The sequence below is a fragment of the Ochotona curzoniae genome, unplaced genomic scaffold (genome assembly GCF_017591425.1).
Source record: "Ochotona curzoniae isolate NIBS_2020 unplaced genomic scaffold, NIBS_Ocur_1.0 scaffold_4683, whole genome shotgun sequence".
Lineage (NCBI taxonomy): Eukaryota > Metazoa > Chordata > Mammalia > Lagomorpha > Ochotonidae > Ochotona > Ochotona curzoniae.
Window position 1 is genome coordinate 25,043,184 of NW_024467121.1, and position 27,689 is coordinate 25,070,872.

The following is a 27,689-nucleotide window of genomic DNA, read 5'->3' on the forward strand; positions in this document are numbered from 1 at the left end:
AGCAAGAAAGCGGGTCAATATGCCTAGAAAAGCCACAGGTTAAAAAAGAGTAACTCCAATTAAAAACCTTATTTTGCTTAAATGAAAGGTTTCATCTTAAAGATGTAGAATGTTGACAATTAACTTAAAGGTTTTACATGTATTTTCATTACTAAGTAACAGAAACACGCCAAGTAAGCCTACTTTCCCAAATTGTAAGTTTTCGTATATAACCTTCATTTACTTGTATAGCTTCAGAATATATAGCTAAATCCATTTGTATAGTATTGAATGTATTCAGAAAGAAAATGTATTCAGTATTTTGTTTCAAATTAATATATGTTTTATTTCAGTACAAATGGAACTTTATAATGCTGCTGCGGGCAGAAAATCAGTTTCACTGACAAACAGAAGGGAAGCAAGCGAGTATGCACGCTCCTGGACTGCAATATTCCATCTACCTACAGGAAGAGTGGTACCACTGACCTCATAGTTGTTTTGACTGTGAAAGAGTTAATAAATGTAAGGGCCTTAGAAAGATTCCTAGAATATAATTTGTCACATGGTTATTAAAAAGGGTTGAAATACACCAGTTTATAATTGGAAGACACTTTTTATCAGTTTTTGCTTTTCTACCGTTATTTATTCCAACAACATTCTTATTTTCAAAAAGTATACAAATTCGAAGATTCTAAATAACAAAGATTGTAAGGCCACGTGTGATTGTGGACATCTTCCACACGTTTAAAAATGAGTTCTGAGAGTACATGTTCAGGAGAAACGAAATCAGAGAAATCTTAAAACAAATGAATGGTTATCTTACTCTTGTGTGGCAGCATCAGGAGCAATGATTTCATTCTCTCTCTTTATTTTGCTGTAGTTTGTAAAATTAAAGCCCGGCAAGTGGGGTCTGGAATCAGCGGAAAGAATAATACTTTCTTTTAAGATACTTCACTGACAAAACTCTGTACCTATTTATATTCCCGCCTTCCACCAGCAGCAAAGCACTGGGAGGACCAATTGCCCGAACCCCGTTTCCCACAATCCCCTTCTCATTATTTTCCCATGAATCTGAGGGCTTCAAACTCTCGCACTACAGCAGAAAAAAAAAAAAAAAGGGCCCCTCAGTGTTTACTGGCCGTTCGCGCTTGGTCCCGCCCCGCTGGCTCCAGTGGAGGCTGTTGATTGGGTGGGAGTGGAGGCGCAGGGGGCGGGGCGGCCCTGACGGACGGCACGGAGGCGTGGCCGCAGGCGCTCGGAAGGTCTACCCGCGCTCTCGGCTTCACCATGTACCGAACGCTCCGGGTCCTCGCGCGTTCCGGCTGCCCGGGCCGAGCTCCTACCTGCGCCTCGGCTCCCGGCGTGAGCGGCTCGGCCGTCCTCCCGACCCGGCTCCCGCACGCCGCCCGAATGGTGAGCGCAGGCCGCGTGTTCCCCAGGCTCCCGGCCGTGACCTTCAGTCCTGCCCGCTGCGGGCAGCGGGAGGCCCCGGGTGTCCTGGGCCAGGCCGGGCCCCGTGCCGGCGTGGCGGGCCGCGAGGCTCCTCCGGGGAGCTCCGGCGTGGGCCTCGGTCGCCGGGCCCGTGGGTTCGCTGTGGGTCTCGCCGGGCCCGCGTCTCCTCCTGCCCGCCCTTCCCCGGGCGCTGCTGGGCCGGGCCGTGGCCAGGGCGCTTGGCGGGCATCCCGCCTGCACCGCGCTCCCTGCCGGAACCCCGAGTGCTGCGGGCGGGATGAGGGCTCGGGCAGGCTGTGTGTCTGCCCTTTGACAGGACCTGGCTGTGTGCACCTGCTGCCACGCTGCAGGCTGCTTTCAGACCCTCCTCCTGATCCAGTGAAAGTTCTTGGATCTTAGAGACGGGGGCCTATCCTATCCTTAGAATGAATACAGCTTCCCCCTAACTTTTGTAAAAACCCCAAAACTAACCACGAGCGTGTTATTCTGACCTGTGTGAGATGTTCTGAATCAGTACCGCAAATTGGAAGCGCAGCCAAGACGTTGGAAGGTCCACATTCAAGTTAAGACAGAAGGCCTTTTGCCTCGCGGAGTGTTGCCCTCGGTTATTTAAGCCAATGCACATGGACAGTGTGTTGCTGCGCTTTTGGTAGTTTAGGAAGAATTGCAGTTCTGTACTGTTGATTGTTGTGTGCCATGAGCGCGCTCTCTTTAAATATTTGTTTTTTTTTGGGCCCGGCGCGGTGGCGCAAGTGGTTAAAGGTCCTCGCCTTGCGCGCCCGGGATCCCATATGGGCGCCGGTTCTAGTCCCGGCAGCCCCGCTTCCCTTCCAGCTCCCTGCTTGTGGCCTGGGAAAGCAGTCGAGGACAGCCCAAAGCTTTGGGAACCTGCACCCGCGTGGGAGACCCGGAAGAGGCTCCTGGCTTCGGATCGGCATAGCATCGGCCCGTTGCGCTCGCTTGGGGAGTGAATCATCGGACGGAGGATCTTCCTCTCTGTCTCTCCTCTCTGTATATCCGCCTTTCCAATGAAAAAAATAATAATAAAAAATAAATCTTTAAATATTTGTTTTTATTGGAAAGAGAGAGAAGGAGAGACAAAGACGTTCTGCCCCCTGGCTCGCTCCCCAAATGGCCACAGTGACCGCAATGGCTGAGGCTGAGCTGATGCGGAAGCCTGGAGCCCAGGAGCTTCCTCAGGTCTCCCACGCGGGTTGCAGGATCCAAAGACTGAGGGCCCTCCTGCACTCCCTTCCCAGGCCATAGACAGGGAGCTGGAAGGGAAGTGGAGCAGCTGGGATTAGAACTGGCGCCCATATGGGATCCTGGCGCTCCTGCCATGGGAAGGTTTAGCCACTGAGCCATCATGGGGCCACCATGCGATTTCAAATCCTACTCTTGGCAAAATGGAGACTTTGGGCAGCTTATGTGAGCCTCAGTTTCCCCATGTAAAGTGTCACATCTTCGTAGTAAGCGCTCACAGGGGCTTTCAGCAAGATATTTCAATGGTCAGGACACTTCTTGAGTTACACAAGCTTTAAGATGGTTTGATGGCATCTGTATGCCTGAAACTACAAAACCTGAGTGTTCCGTGTTCCTGGAATTCCCTGTGGCAAGAATTTTAATACATTTAGAGCCTTTAAAGAAATATTTGAAATACACTTAGAAATATTCAGTCATTAATTTATTTTGAAAGGGGAAGTGTGAGAGAGAGAGAATGCTTTCCTCCACTGGTTCGCTCCCCAAATGGCTGCAACAGCTAGGGCTGGTGCAAGCCAAAGCTGGATACCAGGAACTCCCTTGTGGGGTCCCACGGGGTGGCAGGGTCCTGAGTGTTTGGGCCGTCCTCAGGAGACAGGGAAGCAGAACAGCCAGGATTTCATCTGGCTTGCCCATATGTGATCTTTATGTCGAAAATGAAGATGAGGCCACAGTGATGCTACAGGGATGGCTCCCAGCATTTTAAACTTATTTTGTGTTTTGTTAAGGCGAACAGAAGATAAACTTTTGAGTTTGCAGGGCAAATTAAAAAACTCGAAGCACTGTCTTGCTCTGAGGGTGCAGTTCTTTCTGTTGCTAGTGTGGAGAAGTCCGCGGAGTTCTTGATGACTTTGTTTACCTCTTTATTTTTCAAAATAGCAAAATTTGATTCAGTAGGAATGTGTGCTGTTTTATCAGATCCCATAAATAAGACACTCGGTAGGCACGGAATGTATAGAGTACTGGGACAGTTCAGACAAGTCCTTCAATGTGCAAATCACACACAGTTACGAGTTATCACATACTTTTGTTACTTTTTAACAAATGCTGCAGAGTGGGATTCACTATTTAACAGAGACCAGCTTTGCCTTGCTTTTGGTTATTGGTGAATAGGGAAGCTCAGCATTTTAAAAATTTTATTTATTTATTTATTTGAAAATCAGATATATAGAGAGGAGTTGAGAGTCTCCTCCGCTGACTCCTGGCTCACTCCCTAAGTGGTTGCAGCAGGGCGGAGCTGACCTGATCCAAAGTCTGGAGTCCAGAGCTTTTTCCTGGTCTCCCATATGGGTGCTTTGGGCTGTCGTCCTTGACTGCTTTCCCAGGCCACAAGCAGGGAGCTGGATGGGAAGCAGGGCTGCTGGAATTAGAATCAGTGCCCATGTGTGATCCTGGTGTGTGCAAGGCAAGGATTTTAGCTGCTAGGCTATTGCACCAGGCCCAAGCCCTGCATTTTTAAAAGTCACTTATTTGTTTCCTGCTGATTTTCAGGATAGCCTAAAATCAGGAAAAATGTATTTATTTTACATTGCAATGTAGCAGCAATAAACCATTTATATCGTAAGTCTTTTTGTTTTGGGTCATGGTGGTCACCCTATATATTAGTGACAAAGAGATTTTTTTTTCAGGAGGAAATGGAAAATTCCAAACAGTGAAATCAGATGTTGAGTTTTTGCCTCTTTAAGTAGCTGAGTCCATGAGAAATGTTTTGATGTTCATGAATACTGAAATAGCTCGTGAACCACGTTAGAGTGAGACTCTAAAACACATTTTACTTTTTTCTTTAGGAAATATCATGGTTTAGTTAAATGTTTACCCAGTACTTACGTAGGATCGTCTGACCCGAGAGGGGCCTGGATTTCCTGGCTGACCTCCCTGCTGGGGCAGGAAAATTGTGTACTTGATCAGTTCCTGAGGTTGCTGGCGTTAGTGGCTGTTAGCCCTTGGGAACTCACTGCTGTGCTGCCCTGTGGATTGTGTATCGATCCATGCAGTGATAACCACCTTGACATTCGGCTCTCTGAATTATGGGACATGAAAGGGTGCTTCCCGAAGGATTAGCTTTTTATGAAAAGCTTATATATATATTGACTATACTTTGTTATGATTATATAGAATGCTATATAGGGTTACATTTGTATATGCATTTGTATGTATATATAAAAGGTAATGCGCGCCATTGCAGAAAGATTTCAAAAACCACCAATTGTTTTTCAGACCTGAGATGGGCTCATTAGTGGATTGTGAAATCAGTGTGGGAGTAAATGTTGTTTTTGCTTTTAAACAGAATAAAATTATAAAATAACAGTACATGATATATTATTCTTTCTCTCCCCTATGATATATTATTTAAAGAATTTTGGGATCACATTGTGTCATGAAATAATTCCTTTTTTCTTCTGTAGGTCAGTATAAAGAAACTTTGAGGGAATTTGGCAGTTGCCTGATGGGTTCATCCCTCATCATTCACATGCATGCATATGAAGGGCCTTAGACAGTTCATGGAATATGCATACTCTGAAAATGCTGTGGATTTCCAAACAATTGTGATCCAAACTAGACCTTGATTCCATTTTCCACTAACATGTTGAAGTACCCCTGTGTGTATGCTTGTCTAGTAGTTGTGAAGTCCATGTAGACATTGCCTTCTCTCAATTTTCCTCTAGTTTTTAGTTTCTGATAGAATACAAATGACCAGGGCTCGGCGCGGTGGTGCAGTGGTTAAGGTCTTCGCCTTGCACGCCCGGGATCCCATATGGGCACCGGTTCTATCCCGGCAGCCCCGTTTCCCTTCCAGCTCCCTGTCTGTGGCCTGGGAAAGCAGTCGAGGACAGCCCAAAGCTTTGGGACCCTGCACCCACATGGGATACCCGGAAGAGGCTCCTGGCTTCGGATCGGCATAGTATCGGCCATTGTGCTCACTTGGGGAGTGAATCATCGGACGGAAGATCTTCCTCTCTGTCTCTCCTCTCTGTGTATCTGCCTTTCCAATAAAAAAAATAATAAAAATAAATCTTAAAAAAAAAAAAGAATACAAATGACCCCCATCTTTCTAATTTTTTTTTTTATCTTAAAGATTTATTTACGAGTGGTTTACTCCCACATGACTGCAGTGGCCTGAGCTGAGTCAAGCTGAAGCCAGGAGCTTCATCTAGGTCTCTTCTGCAGGAGGCTGAGACCCAAACACTTGGGCATCTCCCACTGCTCTCCCAGGCCATCATTAGGGAGCTGGATCAGAAGTGGAGCTGCTGGGATTTGAGCCAGTGCCAGTATGAGCTGCCAGTGTTGGCAGGCAGTGGCTTTATTGGCTATGCCACAATGCTGGCCCCTGTAATTTTCCTAATAAAGGGCTTCTTAAATGGCGTATCATGTCCTATTATTCCCTTCTGGAATCTCTTTCCCTCTTATAAAGTAATATACTTCAGATCATTGAAGAGTTAGAGTTTTAATACTCTCTGAGGCAGTTTACATATCTATGTGAACTTGTGTTATGAAAATGAAGTGTGTATTTTGAACTATTTGCTGGGATTATGATTTCTACCAGGACTGACATTCTAGAACTCTTGATGTGGAATTCGATTGTTCATAAGGTTTATATTGAAGAACATAACTAAGACTTACTTGTCTTTCCAAGTAATTTTGAATGTACTTATAGTTTATAGCACTCTTTATTTGGAAAACTAAGTTGTTACTATTTTATTATGAGCATTTAATGATTTTGCACGTAAGACATGATGGTGTGAATTAAAGAACTCAAACCTGACTTTACAAGCCCCTGATAAAACCAGCCTTCTTTCTTTGGAGCTGGCCTCCAGGTGATGTCACCTGATGAGCTGAGGAGAAGGCAAAACCTCATGTTCTTGTCCTTGCACATGTTATTGGGCCAAGATAGAGTTTAACATGCAAGTATGTTAACAAAGGTTGCATTGCAACATGTTCATGTGCGCACTGGAGATGTAAAATCCCACTCGCTTTGGGTTTACAGAGTAGGAAGCAAGGTGGTACAGTGAGGCCAAATTTCCTTAGATAAAAATCTAGAACTCTACGTTTTCAACTCCTTTATTTTGCCAGATAGGAGAGGGCTCAAGGGTTGCGTTTACGAGGTATGCCCCCAAAATGGTGAATATTGCTGTGTATATTTCAGCGACTTTCTTCATATTTATCATCTGTATAGTGTTTGTATTCTACAATCTTTAATAAAGTTAACTTTATCAAGAAATTAATTTGGCAGTGTTTTTTTTCCCCCAGGAAAGAAGACAGGAAATAGAATGCAAATCAAAATGGGATTTTTGGTTTAGTAGTTCTCTCCTTTTCTCCTTTTATAGCTGTTAAGATGCTATTGTGTTTGGTACTTGATTTCATGTCTTAACAGTGTCACATTCTTGTCTTTAGGCAAGCCAGAATTCTTTCAGGACGGAATATGATACCTTTGGGGAACTCAAAGTCCCAAATGACAAATATTATGGTGCCCAGACAGTGAGATCTACAATGAACTTCAAGATTGGAGGTGTGACAGAACGCATGCCAGTAAGTGCTTTTGTGCAAATGCTCTCTTATTCTGGAGAATGGGTTACATATTCTGTACATCAATATTATAGAGTTAAAGTATAGAATTGTTAAGGGAACTGGCTTCAGGAATGCTAATACACTGTCCCTCCTTAAAGTGCTTGAACTTTCTGCAGTGTTAGTATGCTGTGTTTTTGAACCATTGTTTGAATATTTTGGATTTTAATTTGGTAAAATTTAATATTGTTCTGTTTAGCTTGGTTTCAGTTTCCAGTAAAGTATGCAATACAAAAGTACATTGAAGTACTATTCTTCACTTGTCTAGTGTGTCATAGGTAATATGTATTTGTTCAGCGCTACATGAATAGTTTAGGTAAATTTCCTGCCACATTTCAGTAAGCCCAGTGTACCATCAATTAGAAGTTGTGCCAATGTGCAACTTCTGTTAGTAAGAAACAAAAAGACTGCCAGTTAAAGTTGTGACATGTTACTGGTAGAAGGATGCATCTTGATTTTAGAGATGTTAAAGTGTGAAAGGAATTGATGAAATCCAATCCCTTATATGTTTTCCTGGAGCCCAGCTGGAATATGAGAAATAATCAATGCAATGCACAATAGGCCAGTAAATCTAGAAGTAGGCAGGCCATACCAGTGAGACCTTTACCTGTTATCTTTAATATGTTGTTTACCCTAAATTACTTAGTTCATCTCTAAACCTTCAGTACTGGATCTTCGCAAGTCTGTAGAATTTATTGCAGGTACTTGAAGATCTCTTTGTCACTACCATCAGTCTGTACACTTGGTTGTGTTGCAGAGTGTAGTGACCAGTCATACAATGCTGACCTTCATTCAAGTCCTGGGATTAAGAAGGTTGGCCCCAACCAGTGAGGTGGGAATAGAGTGGCTGGTGTTTTGATTGTGTTGCTTTAGCCAACTAGTTGTGCAGTTCTAGGGTGCATTGCTGCTATTTGCACCAAGCATCTGTGAGACAAACACCTGGATATTCTTTCTGTTACATTTGATTTCTTTTGGATCAATATCCTGAGCCTCTGATTATATTTACCTTCAACTGAGTATTGTGATTGAACCCAACCCTTTGTAACTGAGGTCGAAAGGACAACCAAACCTGGCTGAAGCTGGGAGCCAGGGACCCAATGCAGGTATCCCACAGGGTGGCAGTAACCCAATCACCTAAGCCATCATCTGTGGCCTCCCTGGGGGTGCATTCATCAGAAACTGGAGCCTGGTATATAACCCAGCTTTCCAATGTGGGATGCAGGAGTATTAACTCACATCTTTACCACAAGGCTATATACCTACCCCAAAAAGGAACTTCTAAAATGAATCAGTTAAGAATAGTATGCCTTCCTGGTCCCCAGTGACAGCATTTTGCCATTTTATTTTCGTGGTGTTCAGTGAAGCTCTGTCTGCTAACGATCCTTTTTTATTTTTATGGGTCCACAGACTCCAGGTTCAGTCACTCCAGACACTTGGCTAGTGTTGATTGGCATGGCTTATGACTTTGTGAGTGGTTCAACCCATCACAATGGTATTTGTTTCCGTAAAAGTTTGAACTCTCATTTGCTTTCACGTTTAAGTTTTTAGTTTCAGATCCTATGGCCATCTGTCTTCATTTTATTTTAATCAAATATTATAACATTTTCTCTTACTTAAAATTCAAAATAAAGAAATATCTGTTTTCCTTTTCTGTTTGTGTCCTAGCTTATGTTCACTGTACCAGTGTTCAATGTGTCTTACTCTTTACTTTTTTTTCTCGCTTTGATTTCCTATCAAGGACTGCAATTTCTCTTATAAATTCACCTTTCTTCCTTATCTCTTTCAACAACAACTCATAATTCACTTGCTTTGAAGAACTGTATTTCATTAAGATCTTAACAAAAATTATTCTCTGTGTCCTGTTAAAATTCAGTGAGGTGATTTGGGGTACATTAAAAGATCTGCAGGCTAACAGGGTTGAGAATAAAGTTATGTATATTAGAAATTATTTGGAGAACCCTGTGGCTGGCACGATAGCCCAGTGGCTAAATCCTCGTGTTGCATGCACTGGGATCTTATATGGTCACCAGTTTATATCCTGGCTGCTCCACTTCTCATCCAGCTCCCTGCATGTAGCCTGGGAAAGCAGTAGAGATGACCCAAAGCCTTGGGACCCTGCAGCTGTGTGAGAGACCCAGAAGAAGCTCCTTGCTCCTGGCTTTGGATTGGCTTAGCTCCAGCCCTTGTATCCACTTTGGGAATGAACCAACAGATGGCAGATTTCTCTTTCTTATCTCCTTTCTGTATATCTGCCTTTCCAATAAAAATGAATAAATCTTTAAAAAGAGAGAGAGAGAGAACCCTGGGTTTATAAAAATTCTTTTTGATTTATTGACTGTCAAGATGTCACTGACTAAAATATATATATTTTTGGGCTCGACCCCATAGCCTAGTGGATAAAGTCCTCGTCTTGCACACACCAAGATCCCATATGGGTGCCAACTTGTTTCCCAGCAGCCCCACTTCCCACCCAGCTCCCTGCCTATGGCCTTGGAAGGCAGTCAAGGACAGCCTAACCCTTGGGACTCTAAACCTGCGTGGGAGACCCAGAGGAAGCTCCAGGCTCCTGGCTTCAGATTGGTGCAGCTCTGGCCATTGCAGCTACTTGGGGAGTGAATCATTGGACGGAAGATCTTCCTCTCTGTCTCTCCTCCTCTTTGTATATTTGACTTTCCAATAAAAAGAAAATAAATCTTTTTAAAAAAGTCATATATTTTTGACTTTGGGGTAAAGTGATCCCATTCAGTAACTGATTATTTCAGACTAATAGACAATTATGTCTTTTAAAATTTTTCATTTGTGGCCAGCATTGTAGTGTGGCAAGTTAGTTGCTGGTTGGAGCCCTGGAATCTCCACTTCTGACTTAGCTCTCTGCTAATGTACCTGAAAAGTCATTGGAGTATGGCCCAAGCATTTGAACCTCTGCCGCGCACGTCTAGGCTTGGATGCAGGTGTTTGCTCTTGGCTTGAGCCTGGCCCAGTACTGGCCATTGCAGCCCTTTGGGGAATGAGCCAGTGGACAGATTTCTCTTCCTCTCTTTCACTATGTAATCTGCCTTTCAAATATATCTTTCTAAAAATTATTTCTTTCCTTTAAAAATTTTTTTAAGGCAGAGAGACAGAGAAAGAGTCAGAGATCTATCCACTATTTTCATTCCCCCAAATGCTCACCATAGCCAAAATGGCTGGGCCAAAGCCAGAGACCTGGAAGTCAGTCTGAGTGCCGTATGTGGATAAAGGAACTGAGGTGCTTGAGCCATTACCTGCTGCCTTCCCAAGGTACAGATCAGTGGAAGGTGGGGTTAGAAGCAGAAGTAGGAACCAGGTACCCACCTAGATAGCAATGTGTCTCAGGTGGTGTCTTAGCTGCTACGCAAAAGCAAACACCACTCCCTTCTTTCAAAGAGAACAAAACACCAACAGCTTAAAAAACAAAAGACCTATAATAACATGGGATGTTATGAGATAAAGTAATGGCTCTTGTTGGTGAAATGAACAAATTCCGTTTTTTGATGTAGCGTATGAAATTTTTTTTTTCATTTCATGGTACAGTTCCATAAGGACTGTGACTTTCTCCTCCCACACAAAACGTATGAAATTATTTTAAGCATTCTATCTATAAGCATATGTATGTATGAATAAGATATATACAATTATTACATATATAAAAAAATCATTGCTTGATGTGATAATTGTGATTCTTCGTTCTTTGTATAATTGTTTGCATTCTTTCTTTGCATCCTAAATATTTTAGGGTTATAATGTAGATTTGAGTTGTTGATTTAAATACCCTTTTCATTTGCATAAAATAATAAACCTTTATGCTTAATTAAGTTACAAATTTGGAATATTTTTCTGATTAATTGTAGATTCCAGTTATTAAAGCTTTTGGCATCTTAAAGCGAGCAGCTGCCGAAGTAAACCAGGATTATGGACTTGACCCAAAGATTGCCGATGCGATAATGAAGGCAGCAGATGAGGTAGGCGGCGATAAGTGCGTCTACTTCATACCTTCAGGCTGCGTCATCAGCCAGATGACAGTAGCCATTGAAGGATGAGACGGGCTCTGTGAGTCCTCGTATGTCACGGTAGTATACAGCATTATTGTTGGGAATGTTCATATGGTACTTAAAATATTGTGAAAGAATTTCTGCATGGTTTTACATCTTCTGTTTTAAGCTTCTTGATTTTATTATGTATGCAGTTCTAAGAACTTTTTTTGAAAAGATAAATTGTGCTTAATGTTTGTTTCCTTATATATATGAAGAATTTCCCATTGAAATTAGTTGATTCTTTGATTAAGCGTATCAGGATTGTAATTTCACTAATCCACAAATAATATGGTGTTAATGAGGCAGTCTGAGATAAAAAGTTTTACAATTCTATGTAGTGTTGTTTGTTATATTACTATTTATGATGATAATCAGATATCTGACCACGAAAGGTGCTTATTTAAGTTATGTTGTTTGTATTATAAATCATGAGAAATTAAGGTTTTTAAAGATTGGTACAGGGAGAAAATTTGGGCAAAAATGTATATCTTATGACCTTAATTTTGTTTAGAAAGAATAGAAAGTGTATTTCATATATATTTATAAAACAATTAACAAATGCTGCAGTCCCTTATTTAAAATGGCATAGTATTTCCATATAACCTGTACAAGCCTTCCCATATACTTTAAATCATCTCTATGTTACTTAGACCTAGTGCAGTGGAAATGCTGTGTAAGTAGTGGTTACACAGTATTGATTTAGATGTGATAAGGAAAAAAAAGTCTGTATAATTTCAGTATAGATGAATTTTTGTTTCCCATATGTTTTTGGTTTGTGGTTGCTGAATTCACATTGTAGGACCCATAGATACAGAGTCTAGTTACAGGTACACACACACACACAGGGAACAACACCACACCAACAGTTATTTCAGAGTGATAAATCTTTGAAAATGATCATACTTTTCTTAGTTCTAAAAGTTTTCTGTGGTGGTCACCTACTGTTTTGTACAACCAGAGAGAAGGTTTTATTTTAAGATGAACCAGTTGTTCACTGTCCAGGATAATAGACTGCTCAAGTGCATTCTGTGTTTTGTAAGCTGAAATCATTCTAGGAGATGAAGTTAAGCATCTTTTCTTTCAGAAAGCTAAAAATCCAAAAACTAACACATAAGCTGAGAGTATTAAAAGTACAACAAAAATAGGGGTAAACCTGTGTAGTGCTTATTTTTACATTTGGCAGTTGCCACTCACTGGACATCTGTGTGATTTAGTGGCAATTTGTAATCTCGTGTTTTCAAGTTGCTGGTTCATTTTCATGCTGATTGGTGCTAACATCTGTTGGATATTCCCCTGAGCATCAATGATAAGTGTGTCTAAAGACAGCACATAGGCCAGGCTTGAACGGGGGCCCTCTAATAAAGGAGGCAGCTGGAGAAGAATAAGGGTGATGGCTTGGATTCCCTTTTTATTTGAAACCAGTGAGTTGTCACACCATTTCTGATAGATAATATTGTACTTTTTGAAGTGTCAGTGGTTAAGGATATATGATACTGCAGGACTTAGAGCTGTGGGAAAACTGCTTTTAAATTCTGGCATTAGCAGAAGTCATTTAGCATATGAAAGCAAGAAGAATTTTAAAAATAGCGCTGCACTGGAGTTTACTGGTTATGCTGGATGAAAATGGCATAAATGAGGATTTTACAAATCTGTGCTAGAGTTTAGTTAATTATGGTAGACAAAAATTGCATAAATGGATTTTGAATATTTTCTTTTTGTTTTCCCTGCAGGTAGCTGAAGGTAAATTAAATGATCATTTTCCTCTCGTGATATGGCAGACTGGATCAGGAACCCAGACAAACATGAATGTGAATGAAGTCATTAGCAATAGAGCGATTGAAATGTTGGGAGGTGAGCTTGGCAGCAAGAAGCCTGTGCATCCCAATGATCATGTGAATAAAAGCCAGGTCAGTGTATGTTCTCCTCTGTCCTTGTCAGAAACTTAAAAGTATACTGAAGGGTTTTTTTTATAAAACAAGCATGTTGACAGAATTTTGTTTTCTTTAGCAGAGCAGAATTATTACGTTTATTTTCATTTTAAAAATCTTGGCTTTATGTCTCAAACTTTATAAGAATCATATTGAGATCATTTGTATTTAATATTTGTTTATGGTTGGTTTTTGTTAAAACTTACATTTCACAAAAAAGTGTTGACAAAGTACTGTGTATAGTAACATAATTGTCACGGCTATTTTCAGATATATTAGCTAACTACATTTCCTGTTTTACATTTATTAACAGGTAGATATAATATATATCATGATGCATAAACATGCAGGATAATGAGTCAGTATAATCTGTATAGGAAATCAAATTAATTCTTGTTTGTACTTATGAACATGTAAAGTTGAGTCATATGTGCTGAATTTTGAATCGTCATTCAGTGAATTTTTTATGTAATACATTCTATTCAAATTTGCTTTCGATTGCTTTTGATTCAACATTTTACTTATTTTTTGAAACATTTCCCACAGAGTTCAAATGATACTTTCCCCACAGCAATGCACATTGCTGCTGCTGTCGAAGTTCACGAAGTGCTCTTACCAGGACTCCAGAAGCTGCATGATGCTCTCGAAGCAAAATCCAAAGAATTTGCTCAGATCATCAAAATTGGGCGTACTCACACTCAGGATGCCGTTCCACTTACACTTGGGCAGGTATGGGATTTTTATTGTATTTCATCGTGTTTTATTCAGTCTAGGAATAGGGCAGATGGTGCACGTACTGCATTGGGGCTGAGGTGCAGAGTAGTGCCATTATGCCATACTCGAGTGTTGGTTTGAGTCCCAGCTGCTCTGCTTCCCATGCAGCTTCCTACTAATGCACCCGAGACCCAAGTGGAAGGTCAGGCTGGAATTTTGGCTCTTGCCTTTAACCTGGCTCAGATTTGGCCATATGCCTCTTGAAGAGGGAATCCGGGGATGAAAGATCTCTGTCTCTTTCTGTCTGTCTCTGTATTCTCTGTGTTACTCTGTCTTTCAAATAAATAAATCTTTTAAAAATTGTACTGGTTTAGGGCCCAGCGTGGTGGCCTAGTGGTTAAAGTCCTCACCTTGAACCAGCCGGGATCCCATATGGGTGCTGGTTGTAATCCCGGCAGCTCCACTTCCTATCCAGCTCCCTGCTTGTGGCCTGGGAAAGCAGTCGAGGACGGCCCAAAGCCTTGGGACCCTGTACTCGTGTGGGAGACCTGGAGGAGGCTCCTGGCTCCTGTCTCTGGATTGACACAGCACCGGCCATTGTGCTCACTTGGGGAGTGAATCATCGGATGGAAGATCTTCCTCTCTGTCTCTCCTCCTCTCCGTACATCTGAGTTTGTAATAAAAATAAATAATAATTTAAAAAATTATACTGGTTTAGAAGGCCAAGTTTATGTCTCTTAAATTCAGTGACAGATTATTCTGTATTTACCATCAGTAGTTTTTATTAGTATACACTGAGTAGAAGAATGAGCCAGGCTTATAGTCAGACCTCTTAGATTGAAATTGTAACTTTGCTTGTATAAGCTGTGAAACCTAAGGAGACCTTTTTAGCTTTTATTAGCTCAGTTTTCTGAGCTTTAAAAGGAACAGGGGCTGGTGCTAAGAAAAGAGGAAAGCAGTAACTCTTTTCTAATAAGTTAACTTAATGTAGAACCCTTAGAATCATTCCTAGCATGTAGTTAGCACCCACTTTGCTAAAGTTCATTCCGACTCTGACTCCTCAATCTTCTATATAAATCATCATTTTGCCTATGTTAGCAGAAAAATCACACTTTGCTGTTTGATTTTATCTGAAGCAATTATGCCTTTCTTTTTTATTGAACTTATTTTTAGTTTCTTTATTTTCTCCCCAATTAAAATATTTCCATAAATTAATCCAGGTGTGAGGATTATGTGTGTTTGTATGTGTGCTTGTATGTCCAATGAGTCAGGTCTGTTTGAAAAGAGTTACATCTTTTGAAATGTTTAGTTTAGAATAGAATGAAATCCTTAATAGTAATCAAAAGTGTTCATGGCTTTTCTGTGTTTTCAATCAGGAAAACTAGAGTTAGTGTAGTCCTATGTCTTGGCTTGCCCAGCTGTGTCCAAGTTTCTGCCTTTGGTTTCTTCTTGATTGTTAGTAAGACCTCTGGTATATTCAAAGCGTAGTAAGGTCTGTGGTTGTCATATCTTAAGTGTGCTGCAGCTGGGGAAGCTACGTGACGTTGGCAGCAAAATTAAAGTGCAGGTAGTCAGAGCTGTAATCTTACTCCTCTGTCCACCCGTGTTCTAGTCAGTGAGTTGCTAGGAGTTGTCAGGAATTTCCTTCTAAAATTCCTTAAGAATGTCTGCATGTTTCCTGTCAGGTTTTTAAACCAAAGTTATATGGAGAATACTTCTGTGTTTCCATTTTTATTGGGAGAAGCTTCCGTAGTTTTTCTTCAAAGTTGTCTGAGCACACCAAAAAGTAACAAAACATTTTGTTTAGGAGATTGCAAATAAACCACTGATTTAATGTACTGAAGGTTTTTTTTTTCCTAAAGTTTTTCTTGTGTTGTTTTTCTTTGTTTTCTGCTAAAACAAGAGGTTAGACTAAGCAACATGTTATTAGAGGCACTGTGTTACATCAAAGCTTTGTATTCTCATCCTTCCCGATATTGTTCATGTGAACTGAAATCATATAAGTACCACTGGAGTAGCTTGTAATTTAGTATTCTGAAACACATTTTTGAAAGTTCCTTTTAGTACAGTTAGTAAGCAATGCGGAAACTTATTGTCATCTTAAATTTATTCTTTTTCCAGGAATTCAGTGGTTATGTTCAACAAGTGAAATATGCAATGGTGAGAATAAAAGCTGCAATGCCAAGAATCTATGAGCTTGCAGCTGGAGGCACCGCTGTTGGGACTGGCTTAAATACCAGAATTGGCTTTGCAGAAAAAGTTGCTGCAAAAGTGGCTGCCCTCACAGGTCAGTGATCACATGAAGTAAGGATCATTTGCATTATTATTATACATATTTTCTTGATGTTTTTGCCTTGAATTCTTGTGAATTTAAACCCAAACAGGATATGTTTCCTATCAAACATGTTTTTTTCAGAAGTTGTACAGCTTTCAGACAGCATACTCTCTGGTAGTATTCAGTTGTTTTCCCTCAACTTTACAAAGTAGATCTTTTAGAATAAACAGAAGCAACTGTTTAGAAAGTTGTTTGAGTGGCACATATGTCATAGACAGAGGCTTAGTTTCTTTTTGCTCCTATGTTATGTTGTGGTTTGAATTTGTTTGAATTATTGACCTGTCCGAATCCTTCCTTTCACTTTGGATAATGATAGCTGTTATTAGAGTCAAGATGTCATGTCTAGAAAACTCCTAGAATGCAGATGTTACCACAGGCTGAGGGCAGAGATAATAATATACTACAGATTATAGCTTGCCAGCTGATTTGTGTTTTAATAAAAATTTAATAGGAAAGAAACTGTTAGAGTTTGAAACATTTACGTTTTAAAACTGTAAACACGGCGGAGATTGAGATCATCTGACTTACTATCAAGGGATCCTTTGGGTTCTTGACTACAGGTAAGAGTGGAATTGAGTAAAGTGGACCAGGAATTATGAGAGAGAGAGAACATGTGAGGAAGGGAAGGTGAAATAAAGCAGAGTGAGTTCCAAGCATGTTTCATCTTTTCTCAGTAGTAGTCAGGCATCATACACAAGTGTTTACTGTGAGATGATGTTTCATTTTTTCCCTCCAGCATATTTATTTTATTTGACATCTCAGCCTTTTGAAATGTGTTAGTGCCATATCCTTTGTACTCTTTAAAAACTTCTTAAGGCTGAGCCTTGAAGTAAGCATCTTGTGTTTTGAAAGTAAAATCATTGATTTGCTCTTGCTTTTCATTTGCTGGGACTGTTTGACTTGATTTGTAGAAAAATGTTTTGTTGTGCCCTTTCATCCACACAGGTTGTTTTTTCTTTTCTTCAGGCTTACCTTTTGTCACTGCTCCAAATAAATTTGAAGCTCTGGCTGCTCACGACGCTCTCGTTGAGCTCAGCGGAGCCATGAACACTACTGCTTGCAGTCTGATGAAGATAGCAAATGATATTCGTTTTCTGGGTTCTGGTCCTCGATCAGGCCTGGGAGAATTGATCTTACCCGAAAATGAACCAGGAAGCAGTATTATGCCAGGTAATTACATTGCTTTTATGTGCTGGAGCTAGAACTTTGATTAAACCCCAGACCACAGAACGTGTTCCTCTTGGTTTAATGCAATCCCCAAACTGGATGAGGACATGTGTTTCAGAAGGCTGTCTGATCAGGACTTAGGGGCACATCACCTAACAAGAGAGGAAGAAAGATTCTGAGTTAGCAGCATGTTTTGATTCCCACATTAGAAAATGTGTAATGCTACTCTTTTACATTCCAAACCCCAGAGAACAGGCTATTAAAATGATCAGCATGGATTGAACAAAAATGAGTCATGTCACATCCTTCTTATTTCTCTGTTTGCATTGAATTATGGGCCTGCTAGATACGGGAAATGAAACAGACACTGGGTGTCTTGATTTCATAAATCATTTGGTGGATTCATGGGATACTCACTGACTTCATAGAGAAGTGTGGGTGGTGCTAGTGGATGAAAGTAGCTAGGTGAATAGTGACATTTAAGGAGTGAGTAATGAGTTAGTTTCAGTCTGGAGGCCTTTGAGTCTTCCACTTAACTGGGGAAGGACTGTTGTATTAGCTGATAATGAAGCTGGGCTGGCAATATGTTAGGTGACAGGAAAGATTCATAAAGGCCACTGTTGACCAAAGTATACCGGACTAAACCTGACAAGGTAATCTTTAATAATGAGAAAGAAGGGCCTGACTGTACATTGTTTTAAATCTGTGAATATTTAGAATGAGAGGAGCTGGTTTCAAAGTACTTTGCATTGAAATATGACATAAAGGTTTGGTTGATTGTAAACCAAAAGTGATTGTCTAAACAGAAGAAATGGAGATTCATGCAGATAAAAGAATCTTTCTAGTATGTTACCTTATGTTGATCAGAGGAATCTGGGATGTTTGGTTCAAAGTGAGATTGTGTTAGGGGTTACAACAGTGGTAGAGTTCCGGAGACTCAGGTAATGAATGGGTAGCAGAATTACAGCATAAGGAGATGCTTCCAAGGGCTGCTGAAATCGCTTTTACAAGTGCTGCCGTACAAACTTGCTCTTCTAGACATTACCCCTAACTTACTGAAATTGCCTTGTCTCCCTGTCTGGCCTGCAAGTTCAGCAAGGGCAGAGCCCACTTCTTTTGTAGTTTACTATGTACATTCAGTGATGCCATAAATGCTTATAGAATAAACGAAAGGTATGAAGGTGGAGGATTGCATTTAATGTAGAGTGGCTACTCATCCGGACATGGAATGAGTCATACTTTGTAGCTATGCATTCCTGTTTTTGGTTGAATGGTTTTACTAAATCAGAACTGATAGCTGGGCCTTGCTTTATTATCTTGCTTAGTACAATTAGATTTCTTCCTTTTCCTAATTATTTGAATAAAATTAGTTTTTAACTGGTAGCTGACACCATATGCATATATGATTTGATTTCTTGAAGGCAAGGTGAATCCTACTCAGTGCGAAGCAATGACGATGGTTGCAGCCCAGGTTATGGGGAATCATGTAGCTGTTACTGTTGGAGGCAGCAATGGACATTTTGAGTTGAATGTTTTCAAGCCAATGATGGTAAGCTTTAGTTTAACTTTTTTTTCTTTTTTCAACTGAAGGCTACTTATCTTGGTTTTTGTCTTATATAAATGTTCTTGGGTATTCCACTTTAGATAGCTGGGTGACCTAGGTACCATTGGAATTCAAGTGTTAATTAGTGTTAGAATGGTAACGCTAGGTTTTAGGAACTAGGTGATTTTTTTTTTAGTTCAAATTATCTTATGGCTTTTTTTTTTAAGGTTTATTTTTATTGGAAAGTCAGATATACAGAGAGGAGGAGAGACAGAGAGGAAGATCTTCTGTCCGATGATTCACTCCCCAAGCGGCCTCAACAGCTGGAGCTGAGCCAATATGAAGCCAGGAGCTCTTCCAGGTCTCCCATGTGAATACAGGGTCCCAAGTCTTTGGGCCATCCTCTACTGGTTTCCCAGGCCACAGCAGGGAGCTGGATGGGAAGCAGGACTGCCAGGATTAGAACTGGTGCCCCTGTGGGATCCTGGCATGTGCAAGGCTCAAGGTGAGGAATTTAAGTGCTATGCTATTGTGCTGGGCCCAGCTTTTTTTTTTTTTAAGTTAAAAAAAATTCTGTAAAAAGGGTATAGTTTTGTCTCTTATACTAGGGATATGGGGATATTGGTGGCTAGAAAAATGTTCAGATCCCCTCAGTTTAATTAAAAACAAGCCTTTCCATCAATGCTATTCTCTTCTTATGCTGTTGCTTTCTTCTTCCTTCACATTCAGTCTTCTTGAGACAGTAGCCCATATTCACTTGGTTTATATTACAATGAATATCTGCCTCAGTTCAGTAGATGCCCGATGATTCTAATTTAACATCCAATGTGGTCTGTCTTCTTGAAGCATTCTTCATTCTTGATTTCTTCAACATTTACTTTCTCTCACTGTCCCCTCTCAGGCCTTCACTGGTTTTACCTCCTCCATAGTCTTGAAAACATTTCGCATCTACCAAAACTGGTTTTTTGCTTTATCTTTACAAACATTTAATAAAAAGATCTCATTTTTAATCCAGTTTCTTTGGTCTCAGATAATGAAGCTGTCATCATTTCTAGTCCTTCATTAGTGTAAAGTATTAAAGCTAAGACTGCATTAGAGATGTGTTTCCTATTGGTATCTAGTATAACGTCTATTTTTAACTTGATAAAAATGTGTACTCAGTGCATTCATAAGATACTTACTGCTGCTCTGGATCAGGCACTGTAGTGGACACTAGCACTAGAGAAGTCAACACCACAAGTTTTTCTCTTTATTTCCCTTGGGGAAGATCTGTCCCAGTGCTGAATGAAATAATTGTCACTGAAACAGAATTTAAACCTGTGAGCTTTGCTGCCAGCTATTTCAAGCAGCACCAGCTGTCTGGCACAGCACATGCACAAGGCAACCTTAGGAATCATTTTTTCTGTTTCTTTCTCGTCTTTTAAGAAAACAGATCAAGATAACAAGTACTGTATAATAAAGGTCATTAGTCTCAAACCTTAAAGTTTTATGTCTTAGAGACATAAATTTCAGACCCTAGGGCTCAAGTTCGGAAGGTGTTGGGAAAGATGATAGGATGTGATACATCTTACCATGTATTGGATGTGTTACCAAAAGATACAAATACTGAAGCAAAGCAAGCTAGTTGATTTGATTGGCACTTTAAGCACCGTGTGCTAAGTTGTCTTGGTGTGAATGCAGAATCCTTGCTGTACGAAGCGTGAAGAGCTCAGTCCGCGTCTTGTGCTGCCCACAGAGCTCCTGCAGCTCTGCTCTTCTTCCCCATGCACTCAAGCGGCTTTTCCATCTCTGACGTTCAAGTCCTTGCAGCCAAGTTGTGCTTCACCACTTCCTACAGCTCGTAATGATTTTTCTGTATGGTCTCTAACACCTTCTTTGTTTTAAATACTAAAACACTTGTATTTTAGTTGATTCTATGTGAGTCTTCATCTTAGATTTTTTATCCTCCAATGTCAGTTTCACATTTGTTTGTTGGACTTCTGGTTTTTGAACATGTATGTTTATTGAATTGTATATTCACTGTGAACCAGCGAAGGATACATGTTGTTTGATTAAAAAATATTAGACTTGATGTTTCTTTTTTCCTCTCCTTTCAAAGATTAAAAATGTGCTACACTCAGCCAGACTGCTGGGGGATGCTTCAGTTTCCTTCACAGAAAACTGTGTGGTAGGGATCCAGGCCAACACAGAAAGGATCAACAAGCTAATGAGTGAATCCCTAATGTTGGTGACAGCACTCAATCCTCACATAGGTAAGCGTTCAAGGAATAATAGTATTATTTTGAATAAAGATTAAAAAGCTGAACATTTCAAAGAGTATTAGATTAATGGGTTTTTTTTACAGCAAGTTTCTTTTTGGATTTATTTCTATAAAATATCTTCAGGTATTTGAAATTATATGTCTGGGTCTTTCAAAAGCTGGATCTGTTATGCTCCATTTGTTATTTTTTAATGAATATCCAAAAGTACTGGGTCAGATTTACTTTAATTTTAATGGAATTCAGATGTTAAATGTTCTTAGCTACTTGGAGAGTGTTAAGGTTATATATAGGGCTTGCAGTTGCTAATGTCACTAGGAAGCACTGGCTGATTAGCAGCATGGAATAAATTCATTTCCTACCGTCTCTAGTACCCATAGGGCTTTGATTTTGTTGTTTTATTCACCACAGATATGCAAATTTGCCAATTAAAATGAGAAGAAAAAGTTCATCTTCACTGCTTATACGGCAAAAAGAAGAAAATGCAAATGTTTGGTCTCAAACAATGCATGTATATGCAAGCCTTTTCTAGAATTGGACAGCTTTTATTATTAAGAATCAAATGTATTGAATTGTGAACTGACCTTAGCAATCCTCATTAGATGGTTCTGACTTTTGTAGATTTTAAGACATCCATTACTGCTGGACTTTTGAGACAGATGTTTATATTCTTGAATTCATATCGACTTTTGATTTCAGTTTTTTTTTTTAAAGTTAGAGCTCATTTGCCTCTTGTAGTAGTTCTGAGCCCAACATATTGTTCTTTGGCATAGTATTGAGATTGGTGGTATTAGATACATGTATGTGTGTACATATGCTTTCTGTGTGCACAGGCTTTATGTGTTTGAGAAATAGACAGAGAAAGCTCCCGTCTGCTGGGGTTCCCCAAGACCTTCTGCCTCCGAGAGGAGAAAGTTGGAATTGAGAGCAGAGCCAGGACTCATACCTAGGCCCTGTGATATGGATGTGAACATCCCAGGCAGCATCTTAACTGCTCAGATAACCACTGCAGTCATGATGTTTTAGTCCATTTAAAATTGTTGTTAGCCTCCACCTACAGATATATAAAGGGGAACCCAAATGTGTATAATTGTGCAATCAGAATTTTACCTCAGAATGTCTTACCAGTGATAGCCCCGACAGCAGACTGATCACTAACCCTTTCGCGGAACTGATTTCCTATGAGGAAAAACAGTTCTCAGAGGCCACGCATGGACATGAAGAGTATCCTTGGTGCAGCCACCTTTGTGGACGACTGAGCATGTACCTTGTGACTGTCCACTGTGGATTCTTTATGTCCTCAGTGGGCGATTGTTAATAGTGACTTTCAGAAACTGAGAATTGAAGATGATGAGCGTTATTGGTTAGATGTTCTAGTCCTTATTGACAGAAAATTACAAAATGTGTTGACCTCAGCAGTGTAACATGAGAATTCTTTCTTAAAGCTGTTCTGATCACTACATGTCCTTTTTAGCATTGACAACAAAGATCAACTGCACTCCTAGTTTCCTTTAGGGTTGGTTGTCAACTCGTATGACACACAACTTCTTGTTCTGTTAATGATCAGATTGTCTCAGACTCCTTCCTGTGTTCGTGTGCCTATGACCCCGTTTGTTTTAAGGTGTTTTCCTCCCTCATTGGCTTCATTTTCATTCCTGCTTTGTCTTCTTACTTAAAAAAAAAAAATGTAAGTTAAAATAGCTTGCAGACAAATAACTATAAACAGCTTACCTATATAGATCTTTTGAGCAGGAATTTATATATACATTTAAGCTTATATATAGACTATATCAATATCCTTGGATTGTGTGGAAATGGTGAGGAGTGGAGACTGATGTAGTGGAGAGTGAAAGGGAGGGACTGGAAGCCGCCTTGAAAGGGCCTCCCCTCTGCTCTCCTGGAAGACGCGCCACACTGGTCCATCCTTCCCTCTCAGAGTCACTCACCTCAGTAGCCAGGCATACACTACTGTATTTTCTGCAGGAATGGAATTTTAATCTGGCTAACTCTGTGGAAACATAAAATTATTTCTGGTTAAGTACTTTTTTTTGAAAAATACACCCAAGTATGTATTTTTGTGCTTCAGTGCTATCTTTTCTGTATTTTCTCCTATAAAAATATGTATGTTAGTGGGAAGTTTCAGCTTGCAAATTGAATGTGTTGCAGAAACTAAGGGAATGTTTTTAAGTCTGTATTTGTTAAGAAAAGTAAAGATTTCACTCTTTGAAAGAAGTGACAGCTATTGAGATAGTCCCTGTTAAATGTCACTTAAGAGATGCATAGCATCAACATAAACAGTAATGATGACCTTTGTTTTAGAAAACAGTATTATTACTAATTCCTGCTTTTTTTCTTGTTTTTTTCAGGATATGACAAGGCAGCAAAGATTGCTAAGACAGCACACAAAAATGGGTCAACCTTGAAGGAAACTGCTATTGAACTTGGCTATCTCACAGCAGAGCAGTTTGAGGAGTGGGTGAAACCTAAGGACATGCTGGGCCCGAAGTAATTTAAATAAATGTAAATAAAAATAAACACATTATGTCAAATTTAAAAAGCCAGACTCCCTATATTTCTTAAACACAGATTTGAAAGGAAACTATGGTTGGACTTCGGTGTCTCTGGTAGAGCAATCTCATCAGTGTGTGAAACTCCAAGATGTGCTAGATGCCAAATAAGTTAAAATAAGTGTGAAATAAAAGGTGATGTATAAATTAAATGGATCAATTTTCTTTTATGTTGATTGATTTATATTGTAGCAAGAGCTGATTTTTGTGCATAATGTGTTTATCATTTAAGTTTTCTGAAGGAACCAGGTGCATTTTTGAAGATTTATTTGTTTATTTGAAAAGCAGTTGAGAGCGACTTATGATATTCCATATGCTTTTTAACATTAGGATAAAATGTCCTATTTAGGAGACAATATCTTCACAAGATGGCATGATATCAAACATAGCTTTAGTAGATGTAATCAGTACATATTTGTAGATTCTCCTTTATCTCTAATAAATTTTTATATTTATTTTTCCTATGGAATGACTATTTTTTTCTCATCAATTCTCATTTTAATGTAATATTAATGCAAGGAGCACAGATTCAATGTCGTCCATAGGTAAAATCTAAAAGGTTTATTTATTTGAAAGGCAGAGTTATAAAGAGATAAAAGAGGTTTCAAACTGTTTGCTCACTTCCATATAGCTGCAACATCTAGGGCTGGTGCAGCCTGAAACCAGGAGCCAGGAACTTTTTCCAGGTCTCCCAGGTGGGTCTGGGGGCCCAAGCACTTGGACCATTTTCCACTGCTTTCCCACCAGGCTAGTAGCAGACATCTGGATTGGAAGTGGAGCATCTGGAACTTTCAACTGCTGCTCATATGGGTTGTTGACCTTGTAGGTTGTCAAATTTAAAAAGCCAGACTCCCTAACTTGTTAAGTCACAATGCTATCACCTTAGGTTTTTGTTGTTGTTGTTGCTGCTGATAGTGTTTAAAGATAAATTTTTGCACTTGTTATCTTGTTCCTAAATCATGATCTTCATCATCTTTTATTTTCCTATGATGTGTGAGCAGGGGGTTAGCAAGGCCACCTAGTATGGGGAGGTATCTATGTAACACCATGTATTATGTAATTATAGCAGGAAATACCATAGTTTCAAGAAAACAGGGACTTGTTGCCTCTGCTAATGATAGCCTATAGACACAAATCTTCTGACCTTATTTCTGTTATCACAGACTAGAAAGACTGGGTCAAGAGTTATTGGGCATAACTTACAAAGACTAAGAGAAGTGATAATAAAAAGAAAAAACACAGGAAGTCCCAAAGACAAGTCCTACCTAACATGTGTCTGTGTACCAGTGACGAGATTTCTCAGAAGGAATTCACTGACAGCAAACTCAGGAGATTTTGAATATGTATTTCTAGCAAGATTAAGAATAGGTTGACTAAATCAAAAGCAAAATTACTTACATAAATAGGAATAGCCCAATATGTACAGTTGGAATGGGCATTTTATTTTGAGAAAAATTTCCCTGAGCTAAACTGTCTTGGCTCTATCATGTAGATTTTTAAACAGGAGATTCTTACCTTTAATATTTACTCCTGGAAAATTCAGCACAACAGCAGCTCCCCTGTGGCAGTTTGAAAGTAGTTGCTTTATATAGCACTTGAAGTTGCAAAAGTCCTAGAAATATTGTGATGGATGATGAAACTAGTATTCTTATTTCCCAAGCCTGAGTGAGTGCTGCTATAAAAAGGGTTTAAAACTTTTTCAGTGGAACTGTAGAGTGTGCAGAATCTATTTGTTAGCCATAAACAGTATTTAGCAGTTTGAGAAGGTGAAGATTAACTTGTGGGTTAATTTACTATAAAACAAAACATAGTGTCCTTTCAGTACATTGTGTTTTTTAAGATATTTTTATTGGGAAATAACGAGATAAAATCAGTTGAAGTGTGTAACAGTACCGGGAGCCCGGCAACCAAACTGGCAACTAATTTGCAGTTGTGCAAGAATTTATTATGATGCTGCATGTTTTCACGGTCCCAAGCATCCTTGATCCAAATAGGTTGTTGTTTGAGGGTTCAGACGCGACCGCTTATATCATAAAGATGATAGCAGAAAAAGTTCCCAGCCTTGAACAGAATGCACAACTCTCTAATGTATCCTAGCATCATAGGCATTATAAGCCATCATTAAAATTTTTGACAGTCACTGATATTTGCACTGATGTTGATTTTGATAAGTAATATTTGACTTTATGCTTTTATAATTATCTAATATAATTTTGTTGATTACTTCTCATAATTCCTTTCAACACTTCCCAATCATGTGTAAACATGTGTGCCAAAAAAGTATCCTAGCTTTGTAAGGCAGAAAAACTACAGCAGCAAATTTATTGTATCATAATTTCTTATTTTGTGCCATTCTTTCTGGCATCCCTCTCCCTGCCTGAGCTTTAGTAAAGTAATAAGCAATCTAGGCAGTTGGATCTGAACCAATTTCCGGAGTATTTGTGTCTAAGTTGGGCTGAATCACTGAACTTTTTCTGTTTTTCAATTTTTTTTTTGAATTGAAAAATAGATCAATGACTTCCTGTCAGTAAATTCACTTTATTTTTTTCCAGCTGTGAGACTAGCATCCTAGTGTTTGCCCCTCTGATAACCCACTGCTTTTTTATCCTACTAAACTTTTTATATTGACCTATTTTAGGCTTGCAAAAAAGTTAGGAAAATGATATAAAAAGTTTCTTTAGATTTCTCACCCAACTTGCCCTAATGCTGACAACTTATATAACTGTTAGTACAAGGGTCAAAACCAGGAAACTAATGTTAAAATATTAACTAAACTGTAGAATTTTTTCTCAAGTGTAATTCATTTTCCCTCTCTCTCTTTTTTTAATAAAGTCCTATTTAAGACTCCCACATTGCACTTAGTGGTTAATTTTTCTTAGTCTCTTGCAATCTGCTGTTTTCCAGCCTTTCATTATCTTCTATCATTTTCCACTTAGGAAGAGTCCTAACTCATTTTATACAAGATCACCTCATTTCTGTTCTTTTGGGATTTTCTCATGATTGGAATGCAAGTACACATCTTTTACAGGAAATATGTTCTCCATGCATTGTATCAAGGGATTCCTGGTCACTGTTTCTTAGTATGGGTAATATTTTCCTGGATCTCCTGGCTAAGTGGGTGTCTGCCACGTCTGTCTATTGTGAGATTACTATTGCTCCCTGATGGGTATTAAGTATCTTGGGGAGATAAATTGAAGTGATGCCAATGCTGTTTTTCCTCCACCCTTTAGAAAAGTCAGACTAATTTCGTATGCATGGATGGGTCTTTTCTACAAAAGTTACCTTGATGGTTGTGTGGTGCTTATTCTTTCCTCAATATTTATTAACTGAAATCTTGCAATAAGGAACAGCTGTTTCTTTGCCCACTTATTTGCCTATTTTATCTTTATTTAGGACAGTGTGGAATGATAGGCGCTTAGTTTATCCTATATGTCCAATGTGGTGTTTTGTGTTGTTACTGTTAACAAAAAATTGATGTATTTTGGATGTTCCTTACTTTGCTGGTATCACAAAGTATTTTTCGTTTTGTATTTCTATGATTGCCAAACTTAATGCAATGAAATGGGACTAGTCCCATGTGAGCAGTTTTTACTTTGCAGTGCAAAGCTCATGAGTTAATGTGACTGGTGGTCTTCTCTATCACAGACCAAATAATTGTAGAATCAGAGTTGCCTGTGCCCGGGGACGCTGCTGTCACATAAGAGAATCTTGACCAAATATACCATTCACAAGTGGTAAACAATAAGCTGAGTGTATCTTTTTGCTTGTATAATTGCCTGTATGTTGTTTGCATCTCCAAATAAACTTAGGAAAATTTTAGATTATTGTAGGATCTTCAAGGGATTTGGTGGCTATCGAGAAAAATTACATA

General features: G+C 39.5%; 1 protein-coding gene across 1 annotated transcript; it reads left to right on the forward strand.

The window, feature by feature from the left end:
- Positions 1–1,247: 1,247 nt before the first annotated feature.
- Positions 1,248–23,970, forward strand: FH (fumarate hydratase). The gene is made up of 10 exons (XM_040967971.1): positions 1,248–1,392; positions 7,084–7,218; positions 11,124–11,234; positions 13,037–13,213; positions 13,781–13,963; positions 16,070–16,235; positions 17,250–17,453; positions 18,872–18,999; positions 21,092–21,245; positions 23,618–23,970. Exons 1-10 carry the CDS (start codon positions 1,267–1,269, stop codon positions 23,758–23,760), a joined length of 1,527 nt encoding a protein of 508 aa, XP_040823905.1. The 5' UTR covers positions 1,248–1,266; the 3' UTR covers positions 23,761–23,970.
- The last annotated feature ends 3,719 nt before the right edge of the window (positions 23,971–27,689 follow it).